General features: G+C 35.9%; 1 protein-coding gene across 4 annotated transcripts; it reads right to left on the bottom strand.

Moving 5' to 3' along the window:
- Window positions 1-363: 363 nt before the first annotated feature.
- On the bottom strand, window positions 364-16,270 carry LOC113050926 (non-homologous end-joining factor 1-like). Of its 4 annotated transcripts, none has more exons than XM_026214393.1 (8): window positions 16,175-16,270; window positions 15,742-15,934; window positions 15,333-15,551; window positions 14,256-14,394; window positions 14,113-14,171; window positions 2,770-2,953; window positions 2,451-2,533; window positions 364-1,973 (listed from the first exon to the last, which is right to left on the bottom strand). In XM_026214393.1, exons 2-8 carry the CDS (start codon window positions 15,907-15,909, stop codon window positions 1,881-1,883), a joined length of 945 nt encoding a protein of 314 aa, XP_026070178.1. In that variant the 5' UTR covers window positions 15,910-15,934; window positions 16,175-16,270; the 3' UTR covers window positions 364-1,880. The 4 variants fall into 4 exon arrangements, with proteins under 4 accessions (XP_026070178.1, XP_026070181.1, XP_026070180.1 ...); XM_026214396.1 differs by having other exon boundaries at window positions 16,210-16,262; XM_026214395.1 differs by having other exon boundaries at window positions 15,742-15,937; window positions 16,210-16,226.
- Window positions 16,271-17,751: the final 1,481 nt, after the last annotated feature.

Here is a 17,751-nt window from a genome sequence, read left to right as displayed (position 1 = left end):
CACTTTTTTTTTTAGCTTTTTTTTCTAATTATTTTTCTTTTTATATATTTGTGATGGGACACTTTATATTATATATATATATATATATATATATATATATATATATATATATATATATATATATATATTGAAGTGATGAAGGTGTTTGGAACTGGGCAGATGGTTTATTACTGGTGCAAAGTGGTCTTGAGGAAGGTCCAGCAGGTCATCTGTGGCGCCACAAGCTTGTAGTCTAGCTGATCCATCATCTAAATCAGCTTTGACCAGTTGCACACCATAAATGACCAGCTTGGTGTATGCAAGAAGTCACTTTAAACCAATCACTGCAATATGGCTGTCAAGAAATAGCCAGGCTCTAGTATTGGATGACATGTTTTATTTTATTTTATGTTAGCTCATAAAACTGTGATGATTGATGATCAAAATCCATCAGAACAATTTTCAGTCCCACTTTTCTGGATGTCAAAGATCATTGTGCCAATTATCAGCTGACTGTTAACTGCTTATTTGCTTCATGTTATTTAAAAGATGATCAAATATGATATTCATATGTCCCACTATTTCTGAAAGCATTTTTTTCCAATCACTGGCTTCAGCAATTGTGTTCAACTGTTTAATACTGTAAAATAAAACAAAATTAAATTGGTGGTCAGGTTTAGTTTCACTGACAGACACTGGAGACAAGACATGAAGTGGCGTCCCTCCCAGGAACTCTAATGTCTTTAAAATAACACTAATGGCTTCTCCACTGAAGACGAATCACCAGTTAAATGCCAGAACTATTACCGAATTATACTGGTAGGAAAATTATGACAGTTCTGTGTCTCCTTCAGTGGCGCAGACATTTTTTCTAGTCCGCTGTGACCGCACTCTTGACAGCTTGAAGATGTTACTGTATTGCTGAATACATTTTAATTAGAGAGTGTTTTGGCCAGGCATCAGAAAATAATCTGTGGACAGCAGAAATACTAGAGAGAGAAGGGATTAACCAGAGCCTTCGACCAGTCTACAACTAGATTTAAAGCATCATGCACTTCATATTTAATTCAGCAGTTTTTAGAGTAGTTTCACAGAGTCAGACTGTTGACTATTTGCATGCCGTCTCCTCCACTTTCCGGTTTATTCTAGCCTGAATTAGATAAGAAGCAGGCATATGGCTAATAGGTAAAGCTAAAGCTAAAGCTTGAATGTCATGCTTAGTGATGGATAAATCAATAATTCTAGGATAACAGAATGACATGAGACAAAGTGGTAGCTAATTCTAACAAAGCCTAAGCCAAAACCAAAGAAATTAGTGGAATATGGATGTTGGGTTTGTGGTCAGAATTTCCGTCCATTCAAAAGTCCGATGATTTTACCGAACATGACCAGGAAAATGAAGCGGAACCGACATTTGTGCTTAAGCATATCACATTTACTTGCTAGTAATGGCCTCAAACTAAACTCTGGATATCTAATGCCACAAACCTTACAAACTTTCTTGTCAGACTTTCATCTGGCCTTCTATTTGTAGCAGTCAGTATCCTGTAAAACACAGTGTTATGCCCCCAACAGACTGACAAAAAAATATGTAAAAGTAGATTTGAATTTGCAACTTACAAAACACATATTATGAATTATTAGCCATCATTCTCTGTGCTTCTGTACTTTTTTCACAAGCTGCCGGTTGGGGTGCAGAGAACTTGTATTAAAAGGAATGCAATATTTTATTAATTTCTTTTAAAACACGAAACTTTAAGATGGGCATACAGACTAAAAACCAATAATAAAATGTCCACAATCACTTAAAATCCAACCTAAGAAAAATACAAATATTTTTTAAGCATTCAGAAAATTAAAGGGTTCATATGTGCACTATTCTGATTCAGAGGCATCAATTGTCACCGAAAAAGCCCCACTACTTTCTTCTTCTTTGGCCGTGAGGTGGAACGCTCCTCAGAACCTGCAGCAGTAGTTGATGGTAACAGGACAGTCTGAAAGAAACATTCAGAAGTGGTTTTAGTTCCCTTAAAGGAATAATCTGGGTCCAAAACCACTCATAATAGAAACTTTAATCTTTAGCATTTCTGTTAATTGCCACATTAAATGATTTTGACTCTTAGCTCAATCTGTATCTGCAAGTCGATTTGTAGCCCCATATACTTCCATTGTAGGCAAATATTTGCACATGCTAGCTTAGTTTATATTCAACCCAGAATGTTACTTTAATTACATGAAGGCGAGCAACATTTTGTAGCCTGTTGTTTAAAGTCATTTTCAGTTTTTGGAGGTTGTCAAACACAGGTCAAACTCTAGCAAGGCTCAGCAATGGTGGGTTTATTGTAGACTGAAGATTAGAAAAGAGCAGTTGAAAAGATTAGCTAAACCAATGGGTTCATGGCATGATCGTTCTCTGAACGAATGAATCAAATATTTATTTTGTTAAATGAAAAGAAATCTAAAGAGCGAACCTGTTTGCTGTGTGCCACCTGAGGTCTTCCTGATGATCCTTTGACATCATTCTGTTCTTGAGAAGCCAGTGAAGAACCCACATCTGCACAGAAGAACAGTCATTATTTATTCACGCTCATGTTATTCCAAACTGTGAAATTGACAGAAAGCTTGTTGTGCATTTTATGCCTAATGTGAAATTTTATGTGAATGTGAAACAACACCAGTTCACTCGCTCATTCTATGGAAAAGAGCAACCAGGACATTCTGCAAATCATTCCTTTTGTGTTCTACAGAAGAAACAGAGACATACAGGTATGTAATGATTGAAGCAGTAACCTGTGAGGACATCAGTGCCGTGTTTGTGATGTTCAGAGACGAGGTCGTGTTCTGCCACAGGGCTGCTGTCAGGAGAGCGTTTACGTTTCGGACCCGTTTTCCCTGAGCTCACGGCCACGTACAGCGCCTGCAACTCTGAGTCAAAGCCCAAACTGTCCAGCGTCACACCCATCTGTGGAACAATCTAGTAGACAGAAAAGAGAAAATGACCACACCATAAAGAAAGTGGGGACATTTAATTACTTATTAGTTCCACAGAGGAACTGTCTAGGACTATTAGTTTTCTGAGTACTATTAATTTCTTCAGATGGAAAATGTTTTAAATGGAAAAAATTACTTTTGTGATATTATATTTTTGGGCATGTACAGTATGTGATGGCAAACATGAATTTTCAGCAGTCATTACTCTAGTTTTCAGTGTCACATGATCCATCAGAAATCATTCTAATATGCTGATTTTCTGCTCAATCGTTTCTAAAAGTTATTTTTATCATGCGTGCAAAAAAACTGTTATTATACACATATATAAATGCATATGCATATATATATATATATATATATATATATATATATATATATATATATATATATATATATATATACACATACATATACATATATATATACATACATATACATATATATATATATATATATACATACATATACATATATATATATATATATATATATATATATATATATATATATATATATATATATATACACACCAATACAATATAATGAAAAATATAAATAAATAACTATGATTACAGTGCAGCATTACCAATCCCAACTTGTAGGCCTGCTCATATTTAAAAAATATATTTAACTTTTCCAAAGTGTAATGTGCAGCATCAACATTTTCAGTTTTTAGACCTGCTCAGATTTAGTTATTGCGTTGGACCGATGGGAATTAAGAGCAAAGGTCTGTTTAAATGCCGACGGGAGCTGCGTTTGAATTACAATCGTTTCTTTCCTAGTTGTAGTGATGTTCACACTGGCGTGATGCCTTTTGAAAACCTTAGGCCGGTGACACTGGCATATTGCATCTATCAAACATAGTCTATTTTGCTGTCAATACTGTTGACAGTGTCCTTTATCAGTATGCTTTATATTTATGCTCAACATGAAGTACAGATATTGTTGTCGTCAAGACAAGATCCTGGTCTGTCGGCGGTCTCCCTCTATTTCACCTACAGTAATAGCAGTGTCAGGCACAGTTCTTGTGTGTAAATTACACAGAAAACGCGAAGCAACCGTCACGCAACTGACATGCAGCAGAAACGCCACACTCACGCCATGCAGCCAGTGTGTCACCGGCCTGAGAATCAGCTGCAGGGAGGGATTAGCGCTGAACGCGGAGACTTCCGCCACTTAATATGTTCGTTGGGAAACACGAAAATGTACCTATGTTCCGCACACAAAATATTGCACTCGGTACACACGTGCACCGTACCGAAAGCCCTGTACCGAAACGGTCCGGTACGAATACCTTTACACCCCTAATATATATCTAGGGGTGTAACGATACGCGTATTCGTATTGAACCGTTCGGTACGACGCTTTCGGTTCGGTACGCGGTACGCATTATGTATACCGAACGGTTCGTTGGAGTAATTAATTATATTTGAAAAAAAAAAAAAAAGAGAGAGAAAGAAATATAATGATATGCGTTCAACAAGGTAGCCCAATAACCCAAACAACGTAACAGGCAACGCCCCTGACACTCCCGAAGAAGAAAAAAACACCATCTTATATGTTTATGTTAGGCTACTCAGCAGGCGCTCGCTCACTCAGTACGCGCTGAAGGCTCGTTGCAAAATAGCCAATGCGTTTAACAGACTAGAAATGAGAAGATCCTCCAATAACCAACAGGTCTGGTGTTTGGGTGCACTTTGGATTCCCTTTAAGCTATAATGGTGATGGCAAGAGAGTGGTGGATAAAAAAACAACGGTATGTCGCATCTGCAACATGACAGGGTACCAGCGGGATTACAAAAAAAAAAAAAAAAAAAAAACCAGCGGGGATATATGGGTCAGTACTATCTGGGAAAAGACGAAAAAAAGGAGAAACATGCACGCAGCAAACTATCCCTGCAGCATTTAGACACTATAGCTTACAGGGAATCCAACCCAAACACCAGACCTGTTGGTTATTTTAGGATCTTATATTTCTGGTCTGTTAAATGCATTAGACATTTTGCAACGAGCCTTCAGCGCGTGCTGAGTGAGCGAGCGCCTTAGGGGCCGTTCACATATCGTGCCTAAAAACGCATGGAAAACGCTAAGCGCGTCTTTCTCCTCCTTTCCAAAGCGCTCGGGCAGAAGCGCTCATGAGGCGTCTGTCTTTGCTAAGCAACAATGACGTGCTCTCTCCATGAGACGCGGAAATTTCAGCGAAGGATAAATGGATTTGCAGCTCTAAAAATCGCTTGCAGTAGCTCTGCTACTGAATTTATTTCAAAATTGCAATCCATATACAACTATGATCAGCTGTTCCTTCATCTTGGCTGAGCTCTCAACGTTGTTACGGGAAAGGATGAAGCTGATTGGTTGGTTCTTGTCACATGACCCGCGGTGCGCTTGCGGCATTCTGAAAAGTTGAGATGTTTTTACATTTTGCTGTATCTAAAACGTATCGAACCGAACCGAACCGAACCGTGACATCAGTGTATCGTATCGAACCGAACCGTGAATTTTGTGAACCGTTACACCCCTAATATATATATATATATATATATATATATATATATATATATATATATATATATATATATATATATATATATTAATTTATTATAAATTAAAAGTAATCATTAAGATATACATAAAGACGTAAGATGCAACAAGAGATGAAGATTCCAGTCATATCAGTTCCCTGACAGAAGCTGTTTAACTCTACATAAGGGTGGCGACCATATTAAGATCACATGACCTGTCAAACACCAATCACTTTATCTCCATTAGCTGCAGAATAAATGAATCATAGTTATGCCTGAGATAAGGGTGTTTCTACATCGGCACTGGTAACCAGAAACATTTACATTGCATGCTGCTGTAGTCACATTGATCGGTGCCAGTATAAAGTCCACTGCTGTTATAAAAATAATAATAATAATAAATATTTAAATTAAAGTACATAGTATTCAGATTAAATTTTGCTTTAAGAAAATTAAGCCTTTTTAAAAACAAGACATTAAAAGTATGCATTATGTCAATTTAGAATTTTGGCAGTGAAATGTTCTTAATTGTAATGAAAAACTGTGACAACAAAGTCTTGGTAAACGCTGGGTGACAACAGGGTGATGGTAAAGATGACTGCATTCACACATTTCCCAAAACACATTCTCTTTCACAACAGAGAGGACAAAGTCTCAAAATTAGCTTGCCAAATATTGACCTGGCGAGATTGGTGACCACTGGATGAATGAAGGGCCCCTAAATATACCTGTAGACATTTGGGGTTTACATTGATTTATTTTTATTATTTGTTTGTTGAAATCTCATAAAAATAAATGAAAGCTTTGAGTTCCTCTTTGGGGACAGAGAGGGCAATGTGAGGAGAGAAGCCACAGTTCATGAGTGTGCACTTCCTGTCTCCCCTCAAATCATTTCTCCGCTCCCCATCCTTTCATTTTTTTTCCATCTTCTTGTCATATCAGTTGAGCAGTTAATTATTCTTCTTAAACTTGTGGGATTTAAAACGGAAATTGATTACCAGGTCAGATGATCTCCAGGTATCATCCATCATCATCATCAGTGTGTGTCAAAGAGGGAAGTGTCAGGAAAAGCGGTTCATGTGTTAGTGCATCATGTTGATGCATCTATTCATAGCTGGTAAACATCTATTCATAGCTGGTTTGTGGAGAACCTATGAACCAATGGACTCTAATGGAAGATTCCAGAGAGTGTCCTGATTCTTGTTCTGTGTTCAGCACAGGGCAAGCATGTACTTTTGAGTGTGTACTAAGATATTGAGACATACTACCGCATCACAAAACTGTGACTAGTTCATTACCTGTGAAACGTACCGTTACTTACTAATTCATTCTCTAGGTTTATACATTTAAAAAATGTGGCAGTTATCTATTACAATCTCATATGTGTAGTGGTTCATTATTTTTATTGCCATGTCAGCATATAACGTTATCTTCATGCAAAAAAATAAAATAAAAATGCACGAGTAACATAAACACAAAATACAAGCCAAATGAACCCAAAACTACAGCAGTTAATTATTTTATTTATTATTATATATAAAAAAAAAAAATTAATGAACATATGATAAAAATATATTTTCTGGTAAAATCTAACTAAACAAGTCCCGATTGAGTGTATTTGATAAAAAGTGGTTGGTACACCCTACAAAACTATGGCCCAAAGACAGATCAGTGCCAATTAATGAATTTGACATCAAAGCAGCGTGATTCTTTGTGAAAATTAGTTACAAGTATTAATATTGTGAAATATTATTATATTTTAGGATAACTATTTTGTATTTTAATATATTTTAGAATTTTTTTATCTATATTTTATAAGAAACTACATTTAATAATTCACCAAAAGAAACATACATTGTAAGGAAATATCAAAAAAAAAAAACATTGGCAGAATCACTAACATTAAATATGAATAAACTGTGCATATTTTCCTTATTACCTGATTTTAAGTACACACACACTGCAACAGTCTCACACACACAATCTATAGGGAAACAAATAAAGGCAGGTGAAGTCTTAAAAAGGCGTCATGCATTAAACCCAGAGAAGAGCTTCATTTTACAGTCCTCTATAAATCTATCCTCACTCTCATTCAGGCAAACCCCCTCCTAAAAATATCTATTACCTCTTCCTCTCAGTTCACCCTCTGTCTCACACTCCCTAGATGTCTTTATTAGTGGTGCGTGCAGTTAAAAACGGGTAAAACCTCCCATAGATGTACAATGAAGGAGGGACTGAACCATATTTCACAGAACACCCTAGCAACTGCATAGCAACACGCCAAATACCACATCACAACACTTTGTTAAATGTTATCAGCTGCTTCCTTTAAAAAGTATTCAAATGTAGCGGTTATCTCTTTTTGCTTTCTATTTGTATATTTTCTAAGATGTTTTCATTCCATCTATGACATTTACGAGAGGGACTGGTGTTTGACGGGATGTTACTCTTGTTCTGGCTGCCAGGGCAGCTCTTTTCAGGGCTTCAAAGTAGGCAGAGTAAACCACAGCCCAGCTACAGCTAACTAATTACAGATCAGAGCTCACCCGGTGGAAAACTGGACCAGAGCTACGGAGGGAAAGAGAGAGAGAAGCAATAACAGAAAGAGAGACATCTGACCTCGAGAAGCAGTGTTGAATGGGTTTCATGGTTATCAGATTGAGGTGATTATAAAGGCCAGAAGCCAAGAGCTTCAGTTACGTCTTGAGCTTTAGCTGGAATTAAGGCATGAACACCTGACAGATCTTGGTGTCTAACAATAAAACACACACTCATTGGGACACGTTTGCCCTACTTTACCCCATGAATTTGACTTTACAAAGCTGAATTATTTTTGCTTAATAGAGATGCAACTATTTGAAAATCTAGACTCTTTGAGGGTGCAAAAAAAATCTAAATATTGAGAAAATCACCTTTGATGTTGTCCAAATGAAGTTCTTAGCAATGGATATTACTAATCAAAAATTGTTTTGATATATTTACAGTAGGAAATTTACAATATAGCTTCATGGAACATGATCTTTACCTCAATATCCTAATGATTTTTGGCATAAAAGAAAAATCAATCATTTTGACACAAACAATTTATTTTTGGCTATTGCTACAAATATACCCCAGCGATTTAAGAATGGTTTTGTGGTCCATGGTCACATTTCAGTTCTTCTGCTTTAAAATTTCATGTTTAATTGCCATTTCTTTGCAGTTATTTGTGAAATTCTTCTGTCGTTTTGATCAAATAAATGCAGCCTTGGTAAGAATAAGAGACCCCAAACTCTTGAACATTAGTGTGTGTGTCTAGATTTGCCCATACTTTAACTTGGACTAAAGATATGTCTCAGATAGAGGATGGTTTGGGGTGTTTGTAATGGTCTTTCAGTGTGGCAATGGGAAGGGTCACTCCATCAGTGCCAAACCCAAACTGGTTTCTCAACTCACCCAGTCAAATTTTCTCTAAGGCCTCAACTCTAAAAAACCAACAGTTTGCGTCAGAGAAACACTTTCACACATAAATACATTCAACCCCAAAAGATCTGCTAAGAGGACAACATGCCCACTAATACGGACCCTAAAACAAGTCTTTGTGTTAATCAAGCAAAGTACACACACCCACTCAAAACACAAAGTAAACGTTCACCCTCTTCTCTCCCCTCAAAAAAAACCTAAGCATGTCCCACCAGTCTGAGGTAGACATTTTCAATCTTTCAACCTCAACTTTACAAACTCACAGAACATGGGGCCAACAGACATCACTTCAAACAGTTCTATCCATCTATCCATCAAACAAACTCTCATCACGGCTTCTACCAATCAGGAATCTCAAGAACGGACTCCATTTTTCCAGAGACTTGCTATGTTTGTTTGACAGTTCACTGAGACATTTTTCCAAACACACCTTCATTTTAATTCTGACTTGAGTCTTAAATGATTCTTCAGTGTGGAGTGGAATTTCCCATTGTATTGTGAGACAGTGGCAGTCAAATGACTTCGATATGTCCAAATAAATCAAATAATGTGCAAGCTCACATTTCAATAGGCACAACAAGTATTGAAAAAAAATCTGGAGGCCTTTCAAAATCATGGCCTAGGAGGTAGCAAATGTTGTCCTTTTTAAAGGGGTCATATGATGCGATTTCAGTTTTTCCTTTCTCTTTGGAGTGTTACAAGCTCTTGGTGCAAAAGAAGATCTGTAAAGTTGCAAAGACTAAAGTCTCAAATCCAAAGAGATATTCTTTATAAAAGTGAAGTCTACCACACCCTTCTGAAACGGCTCATTCTAACATACCCCCACATGTCTGTGTAACGATGAGGGAAGATCTGCATAGCGCCGCCCAGATGTCGCAAAGTAAGGCGGCGTACCTTTTATTCTCAATGTTGCCGTCACCGCCACCATGTCGTGGAGATGCTGTGTGTTTCATTGTGGAAGTGGAACTACTTTATTTGGTCTTCCAAAAGAGAACACAACTAGAAATCAGCGTTTAAGTTGTATTTCAACACTGTTCCAGAACCCAAATATTCAGATGTGTGCAATGCATTTTACGGAGGACAAGGAATGTTTCCTGGGAGAGTAGCCTAGAATGCCATCTGTGTTTCTATAAAGTAGGGCAATTCCAACTTTGCGAGGACAGTCTGGTGCTTTTGACTCACAGTCTGTAAGTACGTTTTCATATTTAAAGAATTTTCCACTGATGATTCAAACGTGAGTTTTGAACAGTGTAGTGTAGCGCTTGCTGTTTGTCATTTTTCCGATCACAATTGCAGACATAATTTAATTGTTGCGCAGTGCGATACACAAAACAATGTGTAAAAAGACAGGACAAGTCATTAGAAGCAGTAATTATGTCCCCACTGGATGCAACAAATGCTTCGTTTATAAAATGTTTTAATGGTTTTGTCACGGCATCACAGTATGTTAAGGGGCGTAACATTTCCGTCACATGCTCGAGGCATTCAGCCAATCACAATGCACTGGAAAGTTGGCCAATCAGAGCACAACTCACTTTCCAGAACGATGAGCTTTGTAAAAATCGATGCATTTCAGAAAGGCAGGGCACAGAGGAACAATAAAGTACAGGCTGGAAAATAAAGTTTAAATTTTTTTTTTAACCTTAAACTGCATAAACACCTTTCATTATACCAAATAATGTTCTTTTTAGCAACGTCATATGACCCCTTTAAAAAGTTTCTCCCTTTCTGCTATAGAAAATAATAATAAAACAAATATAAAAATATGCGTAGACACAGAATGTGTGTAGAATGACCTTGAATATCAAATTGAAAAAACCCATGCATGTTACTCAGTCTTGTAAAAAGCTTTTTATTTAAACCTCTGAAAATGCAGATCCTGTTGTAAATAATAGTGAAAAATCACTTTTTAAAATTGCTGTTCCATTATTCTCCTTGGAATATTTTATCTCCCTCTAACTCTATATATTAGTTATGTATTAGTCCATGGTATTCACAGCTGATTGATGTCTGATGATCAGATAATATAATTAATGACATTATCTGATCATCAGACATCAATCAGCTGTGAATACCATGGAGTAACACATCTAAAACTGGTGTCACTGTGGGATGGAATTCCTTCAGTTTAAGGGGCGACTAGTATATCAGTGATTGGTACGGTGGGCGGGTGGGCGACTAGACTCATATCCTTTTCTCATACCACCAAGTCAAGCCACACATATCTGCCTGCACATTCACCAGGCCAGTGAGAAATACTGCTGGATTCACACATACACACGGACAGAGATCAAACCCAGGCCTATCAAAGGACTCACCTCACGCAGAAAACACGGCTGCCAGCACTGAAATTAAAGCTCATGCCTGAATCCAATAAATATCTCACAGCCACAAGAACATTACTCATCGACAGAACAAAAAGTGGCCCATGAACACACAGTTCTGGTCTAAATTATGAATGTGGGTTTGTCTCCTCCCACTGTGGTTAGTGTAATGACCGTAAGGCAGAGCGGTCAGAAGCGTGACTGACTGGCATTCTTGCTTAGGGATGGTGGTACAACCAAAACCCTGGTATGAGTATGAGAGTATGTCATGATAAAGCTATGGTTTTGTTCAATATTCTGTGAAAAAAAGGCTTTAAAAATAACTTAAAATATGGTGACCATCAGGTAATTAATTAAATACTTTACAACTGAAATCGCTTGATGTTTGAAAATGAAAAGATCAGAATATTCTAAGAAACTGAATCATACGTCTGGCGTTAATGCTAAAACAGCTTCAGATTGCTTCAGACACTTGACTCAAAAGTGCAAATTCAAAAATATCAAATAGGTAGACCAGAATGAGCCATATTCAAAGACAGTGAATTGTTTTCCATTTGTTAAGTCCAACACTGTTCACACTGAAAATTTGGGATCAAAAATCTAAACAACATGAAAATAAAATGTAAATTTATCAGTAAAGTTTAGAAATGTTAAATATTGTAAACTACATGACAAAATGTACAAGAAATATTTAAGATTCTTAATTATTTCTACACTAAGTTTGCATACCCCTTTAAGAATATGCAGAAAAGAGGGATCATTAAAATTGCATGGTATGGTACGGTCTTGAAAAAGCTATTTCACATAACAGTTGTATATATATATGTGTATATATATGTTTTTATGTTTTGTGATGGTTGTTCATGAGTCCCTTGTTTGTCCTGAACAGTTAAACTGCTAGCTGTTCTTCAGAAAAACTCCTGCACATTCTTTGGTTTTCCTGCATCTTCTGCATATTTGACCGCTTTCCAGCAGTGACTATGTTTTTGAGATCCATCTTTTGAGGACCACTGAGGGCCTCGTACATAACAATTACAAAAGGAGAAAACATCTGATGATGCTCCAGAAGGCAACACGATGCATTAAGAGACAGGGGTGTCATGAACAACTATATTAAGAGTCACAACCATCACAAAACATAAAAACAGTCATGGATCATCCAGGAAAAGACACACGGTTTAATATTCAAGGGGGTCATTTTTATAAATTCAGTTATTATTTTGTCTTGTGGAGTATATATAATCATCCGTTATGTGAAAAAGCTTATTTTAGACCGTACTAAATAAATACAATAAGATGCCATTTTCATGATTCCTCTTATTTATTTATTTTTGTATTATTTACATTTTGCATATTCTTCTTCATATTCTTCTGTAAACTTATGAGCACAACTTTAAGTACATTAGTAACATTGATCACTAATACATATTTGTATCAATGCAATTTAAGTACTATATTGAGATACTTTTAATTTTAATTTTAAAGTTTTAGAAATGTGTGTGTGTGTTTTTAGGGGTTTTACTGTTGGATCCACATTTAGACAATATAAAAATCAATATTGTTACATTAAAAATCAGATTTAGTCAAGGTTTACCACTTCATTAATACAGACATATCAAACTTTTTACAATTATGCCAAATTATGATACATTTTATATACATTTCCAGGATTCACTGTAATCATAATCTGGCATAATAGCTATACAATTATGCCTGATTATGATTACAGTGAAACCTAAATATTTTTTTATAAATTGTTAAAAAGAGAATACTCGCTGTCAGCATTTTGTTACCTATAATTTACTTCAAATATGTATATCTGCAGCAAAATCAGTGTGTGTGTCTGTGCACGCATGTTTAATGAATACTGATATAATAGTTTAACCATTTCATTTCTGTTTGTGTGTCTGTGAGAGCATTCTCCACTGTGGATGTCTTTTAGTATCAGTCATACATTTCTGGTTGGCATAGACCCTAAAGCTTAAAAAGGCCTTAAAGCACTCGAACCCCGATAATCACTGCTTGCAGATATATAGACATTTTTATTACTCTTTTTTTATTTTTTTTTATTTAAATATTTATTCATTTTACCTCAGTTTAAGCCATTTTAGTACATGAAGTTAAATTATTTTAAAATATTTTGTTTCATTTCTGTTGACATTTTATTTTGCGTTGCGGAAATGTTTTTATGGTTTGAGCTTTAGTTAACTATAATTACCCTGCTTTGTTCAAAAGGTCAGAATTCATTGCTTCCATTAAAGCACAGATCCAGTCATGTGAAAAAATAAGTCATGTGAAATTCTAGATTCTAGAACTTTATTGAAAATGTAAAATTCAACATTTGACTCCAAATGTTAAACTGATAACATATTTTGTAATTGAAAAATAATAATAATAATTTAATTAGAAAAATGTCAAATCCTTCAAAACAATTGCAAACTTAAAAATCTATCATGGTATAATTAAATGGTATAGTTTTATCATCCCACTCATTACTAAAAAAGCAGGAAATACTCCCTAAAACATTATCCAGTCAACAGACAGTTGAGTGTGAAGCAACGCTACAACTGAGCTGTCACTGCAAACAAACCACAGCCTAATTATACACTGTGTGTGTATGCATGTGTGTGGTGACCTAGAGTCAAACAGCGATCCAGTCTCTCTTCCTGTCTAGCTTTCGCAGTTCTCTCTCCCGTAACAGCAGAAGCAGCACCGGGGCCTGGCCTCTGAACATACATCTGACTGAATCATGTCTCACATGCATGCTAGTCCTGACGGAGCTTGTTAACACTGGGTAAATTTAGCAGGAGACTGAATGTAAAAATGTATCGCACCTTTGTGAAGAAGTTCTCCTTGTATTTGTGCACCTCAAACGGCTCCGTCTGTAGTCTGGCTGTGTTGGCAGAGTTTTAGATGAGAGTGAGCTAAAAACAGACACAAGAAAGTATGCAAGTAAAACTGCACATGCGATTGTTACCTCTAGTTAGCACAGCTCCGTTCTCCTGATAGTCCTGTATCTCTGCATCCTTCCGAGCCAAAAGTGCTGCTAGATCCTCCCCTTGCAGCTGCAGGACTCTAGTCACCGCCAGCAGGGGGCGCACCAGCTGCCTGCACACCTGATTTACAAGCAGAAACATACTGTATATGTATATGACACATGAATTTATAAGGCCTGGAGATCATCAACATGATCCAAATTGTACACAATCTACTACATGCCTTCTGCACTTTGGTTGTTAGTTTGTACCTTTTTAAAAAAAATTAAAAGCCCTTTTTATTATTCTTCAAAACTTTTGAAGTTGAAAACTTGAAGTTGTCTTTTTGATGAGAAATATTTATATTGATTTAACTTAGATGAAGAATAACTTTCATATTAGTAGTAAAATTACACTTACTGGACTGAAGCAAATTATGATAATCAACACATTTGTTTAGTTATTTTTTTTATCTGATTAAAATTCGAGTTACCCATCATGCTTTTGAGGAATGTTTATTATATCTGATATCATTGTACTGCACTGCACTATATGTTTTGACCTTGCAATAATAACTACACAACTTTGATAAAACTAAGCTTTTAAATATCATCTTACTAAAACATTAGTAAAGAGTGATAAAGAGTGACAACTGATATTTAGATGCATTTTATGTACGTAGTCTATTATACTGATTAAAAAATACAAAAAAAAAATCTCATTGTTTTACATTACAAGGTACCAGATTTTTATATTTTTGGCCATATCAATATCAGGGCCTCTGAATAAATGAGAGATGTTTTTCCTTCCTCAAGTAGCTCCATATTCTACTATATCATATTATATGAGCCATAAAAGTCTGATGTTTAAAATACGAGTCAACAAAAACACATCAACAAACATTACATCCATCCATCCGTCAACAGATACTGTCTAAAGATTGATGTTCCATTTTGAAACAATTACTGACTATTATTTCACGTGTTGGGCTTTACAGGGTTAAAAGCATAGGTTAAACTCTTTTTAAAACCACGTGACATCACAGTTGCAGATATGATTTTATGAGATCAGGTTCATACCACGCCAACAGGTGCTGCGGTGCAGCGAAACTCCCAGTAGAACGGCAACCCAGCCAGCTCACTCTTGAGTTTGACCGTCAGATTGTCACCACACTGTTCAAGAACAACGTGTGCTGCAGAGGTCTGACCATCATTTCGACTGGAGAAACAAGGCTTTGCCACAGAACAAAGATGAGAGAAAAAAGCCTGTGTAGGAGCCCTCAGACGCTTATTCAGATCCTTGCACACAGAGACAGAGAAACGAGATTAAAATAAAAATACATTTAATTCTCATAGGTTTTGGCATAATTATATAATTCAGAGTGACTTAAATTTGCCATATGGTTTGCCACTTCACAGCAATTTATTTAATGCTAAAGAAAGATATAAGAGCTAATACAGCTCCCATGTAAAATCAATTCAACTAGACCTGTGCTCGACTCTGGATGTCATCTGCACTCATGTCTTCTTCCCACACAGTGTTCAGGTCACTCAGCAGAAGCCGGTACTTTGTGTCACCGAACCAGGCTTTAGCCAGAAGATCAGAACCACCGATATTCACTGGCACCCATGGGAGAGTAAACAGGTCTGCTTCCATTTCCCCACAGCACACTTTACACAATCTACTTCATATGAACAACAATAACATTACACTCAGCAACCATAGACTGGATAAAAACAGGACAGCAACCATTGGTTAATGCATGTGTGGTTTCTCGCCGCCTTTCATTCTTATATTAATGTGAGCATGCTTCTTATAAACAGATTATGTTTTTTTTAGGATAAAATATATTATTTTAAAATTTTAGAAATGAGATAAAGCAGTTTTTAGCGGTCCCAAAACACTTTTTGTATCAGCTCACCAAACAAGGGGCCGTTTCGACTGACGCACACTCACCGGAAAAACAAACGACGATTAAAACGTTCCGTGAGGAAGAGTTCCGGGTACTAGGTGCCTCGGGTATTAAGAGTACTGTAGAAGTAAAAAAGAAAATACTCATTATCCAACGTCTTTATTGAGACATTCATAAGCAAACCATTGACATGCTTTTAAATGTTATGTGCTCTTATGTATAAGAGATCAAAAACTGCTCTTAACACCACATATTTGTATAATCATCTCTCTTATTCTTTCTGTGGAAGAATGTGTCATAAGTTTCTCTTTAAGGTGAAGTTTCTTTCTGTGAAGTATAGGAGTCATGGGTTTAAAACTCAGTGATTACATCTGAACAAGAACTTTAATTTGTGTGTTTACAGGGCTCCATCTACATGTTTGCACTCGCGCTGTGGTTGGTTTTCTGATTCCTGGTTGTTGTTTTTTCAGAGGTGATTGAGGCTCTTGTCTCATGACCAGTTTCTACAGAAACTGAACAACATCTTGCTCTTTCACAACTTTTTAATTATTTTTTATATACAGTTTGCACAGCCTGGGGGGCATCAACAGGGTGATCTGAAGAATCTGTGCACAGCTCTTTTCAATATAAAAACGAGAATTAATAAGGGGTCTTTTTTACCCCTATATCTTAAAATGAATATTTTACGTGGCATCATTTTTCAGAAATTAATGGAGTAAAAAGACCCCTGCTGATAAGGAATATTAAAAAAAAAATATATATATATATATATTCTTTAAGTGAATAATTATTAATTGTTATGCACACACACACACAAAATGCATGCATATATATATATATATATATATATATATATATATATATATATATATATATATATATATATATATATATGAAATGTCATCATCAGCTCACTTACATTTACATTTAATTATTTAGCAGATGCTTTTATTCGAAGTGACTTACAGATGAGGATAATGGAAGCAATCAAAACAAATCACTTCAGTTCTTATCCAATAAAATATAGTGTCCCCAAATATTGTGCAATTCGTTTTTATTTACTCATGTATTGTTTTGCACTAGATATAGGATAGGCTTAGGAATTTATTATTGATTTATTTTTCCACTTGTTCCTCCACAGTCCTTTCAGGATGCTTCACCTTAAGAAAAGCCACAATGGCATTATGACTGGTTAATCATTCCAAAATGCTTATGGCCAACTGATCATAAATAGATCATATATAGAACATTACAGTGATCTTAGGTAATATCAATGACTTGATGAGAATATCCAGAACTAAATGACCCATATGTTATGGCCATCTCAACATCTAACCTGCAAACGACCTACAATCAAACAGAAAATAATATTTTCTCTTTCACACATGAATCCAACAAGGCACTTTCTAAGACCAGAGCCCACTTGGGTAATTTTATGACACTTTTTAAATCATTAGATATCGTGCTTTTGTAGTGAGAACTATTTGATGTTAGATAAACAATTATTTAACATAAATTTTACATATCATGAAAAGGTACCAATTACATAGTTATGATTTATACTTTTATTTAGGTTAATTCAATGT

Source organism: Carassius auratus, chromosome 31 (genome assembly GCF_003368295.1).
Source record: "Carassius auratus strain Wakin chromosome 31, ASM336829v1, whole genome shotgun sequence".
Lineage (NCBI taxonomy): Eukaryota > Metazoa > Chordata > Actinopteri > Cypriniformes > Cyprinidae > Carassius > Carassius auratus.
This window is presented reverse-complemented; position numbering and strand designations above follow the sequence as displayed.